Raw genomic sequence first — 10,954 nt, 5'->3', positions numbered from 1 at the left:
CCTTAAGAAACCCCTATTAAACCCTTAAAATATAGTTAGTAAACCCTTAAGAAACCCCTATTAAACCCTTAAAATATAGTTAGTAAACCCTTAATAAACCCTTAATAAACCCTTAAAATATAGTTAGTAAACAGCTTAACATAATCCTAACTTTTAAATATATATGTTGCTAACCTTGCACTAATTGCTATTTATCTACAGCAGCTAGCATATAGGTGACAGTTATGGGCATTATTCTATGACATTAGGGTTAGACATTCTCAAGACAATGTTGTCATATTTCCTAATAAAATGTATCTATTAAGGCAAATATTCTCTCATTTTACCCCATACTAGGAGACCCCATGGCTTTCTTTTTTTCTTGTTTATCTATTGAGTTACTTATTCTAAGTTGTTCTTATAAAAGTTATTTCCATACAACATCTATAGTATCAAGGATGAGTTTCATATAAATACCAAATTGAAGTAATTTGCAAGGGGGGGGGGGGGTGTCTTTCCCCATCGAACCCTAGTTGGACATAATACTAATGTTCATGGACTCTAGTCATATATATACGTAGTTGAAGACAACATTTTTATTTTATTTTATACAAGAAACTAACATTTATTATTGTTTAATAAACATGGAACTCTTCACAGAGGACAAACATGGACTGTGGACTTCAGGAATAATGCAAAACATTTTCCTCTAAAGCAGTTGGCTGATATCTCTATAAAAGAGGGGAAACACATTACCTGTCCTAAGATCTGAGGCTCACTGAAAAATTAATCTCGGGGGGATATTTTTTGCATTGATAAATAAATCATAATCTACTTAATCGTCCCGGACAGGCTGTGTTAGGTTTATTATACCATTTCACAGAGCTTTACAGTTCCTGCTGGACTGCAGAAGCACCTGCCAGCCAGAACTCAGAGCGACTCTACTGCTTAACTAAGACATCTGGTACATTTTAAACTGTAAGTTACAAACATTCCTTTTATATCAGAATATGCATTTTGAACATGTGTCCCATTCATTGATAGGCTATTTCATATTTTTACTGTGGGATGACATGGTCTGAAGGTGGCATGCTTTGCCCATGTGCTAATCACAATGGCACTGAACAGGAAAAATATCATAGGCTATTTTCTGTGTAATAGCGTGGTTGTGCGCGTCTGTAGTGTGTTCTAAAAATGGAATATGTTTTCATCTTTGGCGGCGTGCAGAGGTCAATGTAGTAGGGCGTTGAACATTTCTCTTGGAGGGCGAGGAGAACCATGATATTTTCTTTCCAGCATGTGTGTGTGTGTGTGTGTGTGTGTGTGTATGTGTGTGTGTGTGTGTGTGTATGTGTGTGTGCGGGTTCGTGCGTGCGTGTGTGTGTGTGCGTGTCGTCCCCGTTCTCTCTTTGTCCCTCCTCCATAGTAAGACTCAACCGGAGCGCTATCAATCTGCTCGCATCCTGCTGCAACCAGGATGAGCCACCACAACAACCTTCACTTCACTTTCACATTCATTTAACCCCTATCTCTGACCAACCGGCCGGCCACGATCCATGCTTTGCCTTCCTGACAGGCGATATCGCTCTCCATTTTCCCGGAGAATATCGGCCGTTACTTCCCACTGAAAGAGCATGCCCGAGACGGGGGCGGCAGCCGCCGCCGCTGCAGCCGCGAGTAGCAGCTCCTCCGACAGCAACGAGACCTCATCACGGCACAGACACCGATCCCAAGGAGAGGGAGACAAAACAGACCAAAGTGCTGCCCCCCAGCAAACGTCCTCCGGTGTGTTGGGTGAGTCCCTCTTTCGAAGAATCGATGTGGATAAGGTCGGAAATTCAATGTGAAACAGCAGCGGCGGGACAGGTGGATGTGATGGAGAAACAAGATGATGATGATGGCATCACAATACACCGCACCGTCCTTTTGTCTTTAGCTACACCGGGGCCAGCATAGGCTACCTCTTGATTGTTTGGTTAATGCTGTTTTCAAGGAATATATTTGTCCATAAAGATCAGCTGCATCATCGCTCTCATTACAGACAGACTTCACCCAAAATGTCTGTAGCTTATGTCTGTAGTTTATGTCTATCCCAAGCCTGGGATGTTTAGCCTAATATCCTTCAATATCCTGTTTGGCAGCTTTCTGATACATTAACTTTCCGATGTTACCCATGCAATAGTGTTACTCGGATGATGAGCACGAATAAAACGCTATGGGCTACAATTTAAACAGCCACTCACACACTGAGACCCGGCGTGCACAAAGGCAGATGTATCGTTATAATGACGTAGGCCTAATGATGATCTTGATTGTGTTTTGTGATTATCTGTGATAGTAAAACCTCGGCCAACATCCTGCGTGAGTGAACGACGTCAGTTATCTGTTCATTTATGCGTCGCGCATATGTTCCGGTCGCCGCGGCCTGTCTGATCATTTGGGGATACGGTGTAGCCTTCATTCGAGCAGACCGGGAAACGCGTCAGCTGCGGGGGGTTCTTTTCATATGTGGGGCCGCAGAGGCAGCGTGCTCCCCGTGAGTTGTGGTGCAGAATGATGCAGTGTAGCAGTAGCCTGTCTGGAGACGAGGGCCCGCCGTAGCCAGGGTAGGCAAGGTAATCGGAGAATGCTGTTGGCGGAGCTGCGTGATGTCATGATGTCATGATGTTATGATGTTGTAACACCATTTGAACAACCTGGCCACAATGTCTCAGGAGACATGATCACATGTCAGGGTAACCACAGACATTGCAGTCTGGAAACAGCAGTCTAAACCCATGATGAGGTGATAAGTTATGGCGCTTATTTATATGACTAGAGTGTGTCCAAATATGGGTTTTTACAGACTGAGCCTATTATTCCTGAACTCAGTAACTCCCTTGAAGCATGATTGTACGTTCCCCCTCTCGTTAGATCTACCATCTATTATGGTAGAGGATTGGGGTTGGGTGACTTTCATCAGGATTATCATGATATCACATAACTGCCTCCACACGTGTCAGTGTCTGTCAGCGCAGCCTCTACACAGGGTGGTGATATCTCTAGTTGAGCTTTTGGTTTTAGCTTAGAAGGATTTTCCCCATTGGGAGGGCTTGGATGTTCATTCATTCCCAATGTCTTCACCATATTTTCCTAATCCCTGGGATTGCTTTGATCCTTTACGTCCATCTTCCATTGTGAGTTCAGCCCATCTCGGTCCCTCATTCCGTAGATTAATTGCAAGTCCATCATGGAAAACAGTGTTCTAAGCCTTTCCGATTACTCTGACTGGTAGGGGGCTCATCATGCTGATAAGATACTGTTACAATAGCTGCTCAAATCAGGGCATGTCATTTGTGGTTACCCTCAGAGTGCTTTGCGTTTGGTGGGACATTCATTATTGAAAAGCGATACCTGCAGTAGGCTAGGATCTCCCCTGACCTGGTGAAGGTGGGACTCAGGAACTGTACTTCGAAAACCCACTCTCTAGTTACTGTACATCCCTCCTGTCATTCCATTCCATCTCATTAAATGATGCTAATCATCATAATTATATACAGTACATCTCGTACATGCATATAGCCAGGATCCCAAAAAAACCAGACGAGGCATTGGCAGTGAACTCAAACTTGATTTAGAAATCAGCATTTGAGATTGAGCAAAGCACAGCTCTATCAAATGCTGTTCTGGTGTGCAGGTATGAACTCGCTCTGTCTAAAACGATCAGATCATGCTTTTTTTTTCATTGCCTGTTCAACTTCTGCAAGTGGCACCAAATCTATTCTGAGACCGTGGTGAGATATGAGGGATCCATTTTCATCTGTGTAAACCTGTTTAACAGAGTCCCTGTCTCCAGAGCTCAGCATTAATAAAGGCACCTCACCCTGTGCAAAATGCATGAGTGAAATGTTTTAGGCACTCTGCACACATCCACACACACTTGGCAGGGACTCCACTGTCTCTCTCTCTCTCTGCCTCTCATTATTCCTCACCGAGATGTTCTCAGCTCTGCTTTAAGCAGATTTAGATAGGTTCAATGTCACACAGCAGGTGGGTTTAAACACACCAGTGTGGACACTCTGAACGACAAAGGCAACAAACCTCCAACTGGTGGAGAAAGCAGTGCTTTCTGCGTCTTAGGACAGGAGGACAGGGCACCACCAACATGCCATGTGTCTCCCATAGCACCATGTACTTGAGTCTTGGCGCAGTATGTGGCTGTGTGCCATCGAACGACTTGTGTCTAATGGCGTTTCTGTCTTTGCATGTGCGATGCGGGGCACGATCTTCCCGGTGTCCTCCCTCTTGTATCCTCTTCCAGAAAGCCTGCTGAGCTGGACGTTATCTGTATGAGTGATCTGGGAAATGGCTAAGTGTGGGGTGACCTTGCTGCCAGTAATAAGATAGTTGTCTGGCTGTAATATATTACTGATACTCTGTAGGCCTCCCCCGACACTGGGCCTTTTATAGCCTCTACCTGACTGCAGGGAGGGGAGGGGCTGCTGAGTGATTTCATATGTCTGCTAACGAGTCTGTCACATCTCTGCGTTAACCATTATTTGTCAAATGGAAGATGCTAGTCCTGCCTCGATAGGAATGAATAAGCACCAGAGGCCTTATTCATACGTGTCGTCTTTTCGTGGCGAATGAAATAGCTTGAATGAAAAAACCGACTACTGTACCTGGATGGGCTTAGAGAGGTCATGTCAGAACACAATGATGATGATGATGATGATGATGATGAGACATATTGCTAATAGTGGGAGACATAAAGATAGCTTCTGTTAGTGTTGACTTAGGGACATATTTGGAGGTGATGATGGTGTTTTTCAGTCTGACCTGGGAGGGAGGTCTTCTTTAGCAACGTCTGCCTTTACGATCCCATTCTCTGTCTCCAGTTGCTGTCTTGTGTTGCTAAATGCTATTCCAGACCTGAGGACTGCAAGGGTGGCCTCATATGTACGTGTACCTCCTCAGGTCAGAATGTCACAACAACCCCACAGTGTGTCTCCCTTCTTAACGTGGTTGAGGTCGACTCCATGTGATTTCAGTTGGTTCAGGACGTGAATGGGTGTGAGATACATGAATTTGAATTTCAAAGCCATCCCCTCAAGTGGGTTAACTGAACCGGAATTAACTGGAAAAGTTGCTTGATCTACTTTAGATGCACATGTTTGTAGTATAGCTTTACCCATATCATTAGAAAGGCCTTGTTTTCCAATAGCCTGTAAGAAACTGTAACCCAAACAAAACTGAATCCATGCCTTCATGGAGTTTACAGTATGGAGTTATAGATAGTTATAGAGTTATAACATAGTTATAGATGAAAAAAGATCTAAAGACTATGACGTCTCAGATAGAGAGGTGGAGAGAAATACTGGTCGACTTGTATTCCACGTTGGATGGAAAACGTCGATTTAGCGATACTGAGGCTCTTTGAATGTCTTTGCATGTCATCATGTGATCGCAGCAGAGTCAATATGGCTACTCTGGTGTGTAACTGATATTGCATTCCTAAGGGGAACGGGAGGATTAAATGCATTCGGTTGCCCCATCCTTTATCCTCACTGTGTACTGACTATGGAGGGGGGGGGGGGGGGGGGTTAGGGGGGGGATTTTTTTGTTGCTAAGCAAGGCCAAAGGAGGTACAATGACCATGGAGAAGAATGCTGTTTTTAGCTTTAGTCATGAGGAATTGCACCAGACCAACTGTTCTCTACCCTCCACCCTGCTGAAGGGCTTTTCTGACTGTGCCGCAGGTAACCTACGGGGGGGGTGAAACACACCCTGTTATTCCACATCCAAACATTAGCAGATAGCAGAGACCACAATGCATCAGTGCATTGCAGTCTCCCTCCTCTCTCTCTCCCTCTCTCTCTCTCTCTTTGTTTCCTTCTTTACCAATAGATAAGACAGGAAACAGGACACATCTGGATCCTTTGTCACCTTGGGGGTATGGATGGCGTATAATCGCATAAACATAATGATCTTATACATATCAGTGTCTCTTGTGTTTTGAAAACAGGATTTTACCCACAATATTGTGTTTCTCATTGTCATGTTGTGCTACTGTTGTCCCTACTGCAAGCTGTTACTAGAGGGTTGCGATTGTGCAGCGTTGCATGACATCCCAGCACAAATTGCCTGTCAAAACAAGCCGTAACACCATCTACATAAATTCCTCTTGCACCCCTTATTTCAAGTTTTGAGAACAGTCTGAAATGTTTTTTTTCTCACACACTCACTATCCCGCAGAAGCGCTGGGATCGTCAGACTGTCTCTTGTCTGTGAGAAGTGCAGGCCCTCGAGATGAGACTGTTGAGACTCAACCGTCAAGGAGGAGCTTAACTTGCTTCTGAGTCTTAATTGCAGCCTTTTCTCTAAGTGCTTCTAATGTCTTGAATGAACTTCAATTGGTCCAATTTGATTGAATTCAATGGATGTTAGCTTTAGCCTTGGAGCAATTACCCACTGTGATGAAGTGATGATAGCTACATAACTGCCGCTGAATCTTTCATTTTACAGTATATCTTAACTATATACATATAAAGTTATATTTTTTTATGTTTGACACACAGTACCGTATATTTCATCGATGCTGTTGATACATTTTGCTGCCAACCTAGAACCTGTCCTATGTTTCTAATAATGTACAATATGCTCTTTATTATAGTTTTTAGAATATGTGGTTCGTGATTTAATTACGATAATGTCACGGGTAAATCACCTGTTAGGATATTCATACGCTGCAGTAGATTTGTTTATCACGTTCCCTTGACAACGCTTGTCTTTTCGGGAACTATATTTCTCAGTGCAAGGCAGAGACCACTACAATCTGTCACAAAATACATTCTTAAATCATTGGGTTTTTTGCATTTGCTGTTTAATCGTTGTGTAGAAGTAACAATGCCCTGAAATCGATCTATTGATCTATCGTCAATATTGTCCACTGCTGGTCGTGCCTAACAACTCCCCATACCGGTGACAATATTGCCGATAAACCACGGCTTCTCTGGCATTATTACCATAATCTTCACCAAGTTCATGTTGAAAGGCAAAGGAGTTAAAGTGCCAGCATGGTCACTGAGTGACAGAGGAAGTCATCCTGTAATAGTCATCGAGTGATAGAGGAAGTCATCCTGTAATAGTCATCGAGTGATAGAGGAAGTGTAATTTGCAGTATAATTTGCAGTTATCGCCAAGTCCTCAGGGGATCGATCCGTCTGGGAGCCTCTCATGTACCCAGGACGAGAGTAGCAGTCCTCAGAGCTGAGATCAGCTAACCATTGACTGACCACTGGTGTCCCAGTAGAATCATGAACAACACCCAGGCAGGCGTCACACACATCCCACTACTACACTGGTGCACCATCAGTCATTGTCTCAGCGTTGGGATGGGGGCTAGGAGATGACAGGGGGGTCGGAGGTATGGATGTATCAGGGGTAGTTGGTGGTAATAGAAATCTGAGCACCGGCTCATTGTAATGCATGGACCGGAAAGAGGAATGGTATCAAACACGTGTGACACTGACTTGTTACCATTCCTCATTCCGTTCCCTGCATTACAATGAACCTGTCCTCCGATTTCTACCTCCACCAGCCTCCTCTGGTATGTATGTATGTATGATTGATGGATGGATGGATGGATGGATGGATGGATGGATGGATGGATGGATGCTTCACCTCACTATTTATGACGTACTGCAATCATGAGTTGATCGCACCATATAATTCCATCCCATTGGATAACACCAACTGTATTCTGGGAATAAGCCCTGAAGGTGATTTGCAATGTTCGTACAGTAAAGGGAACAAAAACCACAAGGATGGTGGTGGTGGACCATGTTGGAAGTGTCAAAACATGGGACTTTAGGGTGAGCTATCCCTTTAGAGATAAGCTCCTAAAAATAGACTGCCTATGATCACAGTGATAGTAACTAAATGTGAGAATTGCTTGAAGCAGCAGTGCAAGCCATTAAAATAGGGCATCTTATTTTATACACCAGGGATGGAAAGCAGACAAGCACCCTGGTAGTCATAATCACCTATCACTCCAATATCTGTTTAGTTGCTGTTTTGGAGTGGCTACCCACCCCCTTTTTTCATTTAAGTGTTCTTTTTAAGAATGTAGTTCATTGCTCCCTCCTTTAGTGTCCGACAGTGGTCTGACAAAGGCCATCGGTGTCACCGGAATATCTACAATGAGAGTATCTGTTATTGGAGCACGGATCTGTGGTCTTAGAGATCAAAGGGTTAGGGTTAGGGTTAGTAAAAAAGAAAGTCCATTATACCCAGTGGTTGACTATGAATATACAGGAGAGGACAGTACATTACAAATCTCATTCATGCTGGAGGTGGTGCAAGGGTTAACAAGTTTGCCTTTCAATGGCTTGACACGGGAGTGACTGGCACTATGCAGATGAATGAATCCCTTTTTCTTGAATTGTCCATTTTAGTGTCAGAAGTGGGTCAGAACCTCAAACACTCAAACACTAATGCCCTCTTTCAAAGCACCTTAAAAATGCATGAGTCTGCAAACTGTATTCTACTGAAAAAAAACAAGTTTAGGGGGGGGGGTCCTCACCTCACAAACACCCAGTCTCTGTCGATTTCGTAAAACCCCAGATTCATATTTTTCTCTGCAGACATTTTCTGTCTTTCCCCTTTTTCCCCCCACTATGTATCCCCTTCTTCTTGAGTCTCAACAGGATTCGGGTTAGTGAAGACCTAACCTTTACACATGAGACTACATAGCTGGGAGCTTCACCACATGTTCTGTCCTCCTCCTCCTCAGAAAGAGTCCACAAGAGCTGCATCACTTCTCTCTTAACAAGAGAGATGTTTATTATGCAACAGTATTCTGTCCAGTGCCCATAATGGCCAGGCGTAGTCATGTTTGTGTAGTGGATGTGTGTGTTAAATCCATGTGCCTTTGTCCCTGTGTCCATTAGAGGATCTTCCTCTTGTGTGCGGGGCTTTGTCTGGGACTACGACTGGAACTGAGCAGGGCTGTCATTTGGACACACAAAAGCTGCTATTCATTAACTGTATTCAAGCGCCATTCGCTTATTCATAATTTGTAATCCCCTCCCCATCACAATGCTCAATTCAACCCGTTAGATAACCAGCCTGTGCATCTCTGAGGAAGTCTGTGTTGAGTGTGTATGAAAGGGCCTCAACACTGGCTCCCTTTCATGATTGTTACCTGGATGAATAGACAGCATTGTGGCGTGCCACTTCACCATTTTGACCACCGTTTACACCAGCTTTCTCCGCGATTCATGAATGACTGGTATATTCCTCTCTGTCTCGCGATGCGTCGATAGAACCGGCGCCAGTTGAAAAGAGCTAGCCTGGAATGAACCTTGTATCTGGCACCAAAAAAATGATTCCTGTGCTTGTATGTTGGTTCGCCTCCCTCCACTGAAGCTACCCCGCCTTGTCCTCAGGGCTCTGGCTCCCAGCCATTGGGTTTGGTGTCACATGCAGTCATTGTTAAACGTCCCAGACGAGTCCCCATTATCCTTACTGAGACTGTTCATGAAGCACAGCTCAGACCAGCCCCAACCACCAGCATGACCATCTTATTCCTCTCACCAGGGAGGGGACGCTGACGGCCATTAGAGGATCTTCCTCTTGTGCGCGGGAGGGGACGCTGACGGCCCCTCCCTACCTCAGATATAAAAAGAGAATTTATTCCCGTAAATGTGGATTAAGTCAGGAGACAGTCTGTCATCTCGTAGGGCTCTGATCATTGGTCTCAGCCTGTGATGAGTAGAATGCACATTGTGACGGGAGCCTTGTTAGAGGATTGCACTGATGAATACAATGTGGTGGTTCTGTCTGTCTGGTGCAATTACGGCTGATGTTTTATTCAAAGACTCAATCGGTATTCATATCACAGCCTTTCTTGCTGACCCCTTGAGAAGAGGAGGGGTTTGATAACAAGGGGATGAATCAGACATGGAGTGAAATACCTAACACATTCCATTGCGTGTTTCTATTTTACCTGTACCTAGCAATGTAGCCAGGGTAGCTAGTACAGTACTTTTGTTTTTGTTTTTCAGGTAAATCACCCTAAATATCAATGTTAGCTGGATGATCCACTGAATGAGGGTACTCAGGGTTACTCACTGAATGAGGGTACTCAGGGGTACTCACTGTATGAGGGTACTCCAGTGATGATGCCATTGTGAAGACTGGCATGGTGCAGCTTAGGAGAGGTGATACTGATGGGACTGGTGCCAATAACTGGATCAAGAGTCCTCTACCACTGGATCAGCACTACAACACTGTGTGTATGTGTGTGTGTGTGTGTGTGTGTGTGTGTGTGTGTGTGTGTCGAGTGCTGGCACTGGCACTGGCATTGCTCACAGGAGTGCCACAGACTGGCATGATGCCATGGAATGAATGAGACAGACAGAGAGAGAGAGAAGAAGAGGGGGAGGAGAGAGAGGGAGACAGAGAGAGGGGGGGGAGGGCGAGACAGTGAGAGGGGGAGGAGAGAGAGAGGGGGGGAGGGAGAGAGAGAGGGTGAGACAGAGAGACAGAGAGAGAGAGAGAGAGAGAGAAGAAGAGGGGAGGGGAGAAAAAAGGAGGGGAGGGGAGAGAAGGAGAAAGAGGGAGTCAGGGGGTGATGGGGTAAGAGGCAGGGTGAGAGGAAGAGGGAGTCAGGGGGTGATGGGGTAAGAGGCAGGGTGAGAGAAAGAGGGAGTCAGGGGGTGATGGGGTAAGAGGCAGGGTGAGAGGAAGAGGGAGTCAGGGGGTGATGGGGTAAGAGGCAGGGTGAGAGAAAGAGGGAGTCAGGGGGTGATGGGGTAAGAGGCAGGGTGAGAGGAAGAAGGTGGGTGAGAGAAAGAGAGGGATGGTTTGGTGGATGAGAGAAGAGAGAGAGAGAGAAGGAGGGAGAGAGAAGGAGGGAGAGAGAGCTGCCTGTTAAGGAAATGAGAGGCTTTTATATCTGCCAACATGTCTGTGTATCCAGCTGCCGCAGGAG

General features: G+C 45.1%; 1 protein-coding gene across 1 annotated transcript in view; it reads left to right on the top strand.

Annotated features, from left to right (window-relative positions):
• The first annotated feature begins 1,468 nt into the window (after positions 1 to 1,468).
• ano8b (anoctamin 8b) overlaps positions 1,469 to 10,954 on the top strand; it is a 35,659-nt gene continuing 26,173 nt past the window's right edge. Inside the window, exon 1 of the mRNA XM_083671393.1 lies at positions 1,469 to 1,773. Coding sequence (XP_083527519.1) covers positions 1,614 to 1,773 — 160 coding nt within the window. The 5' untranslated portion in view covers positions 1,469 to 1,613. The remainder of the gene's footprint in view (positions 1,774 to 10,954) is intronic.

This window comes from Argentina silus (assembly GCF_951799395.1).
Source record: "Argentina silus genome assembly, chromosome: 6".
Taxonomy (NCBI): Eukaryota; Metazoa; Chordata; class Actinopteri; order Argentiniformes; family Argentinidae; genus Argentina; species Argentina silus.
The sequence above is the reverse complement of the archived record's forward strand: the minus strand, read 5'-3'. Positions and strand labels throughout refer to the sequence as shown.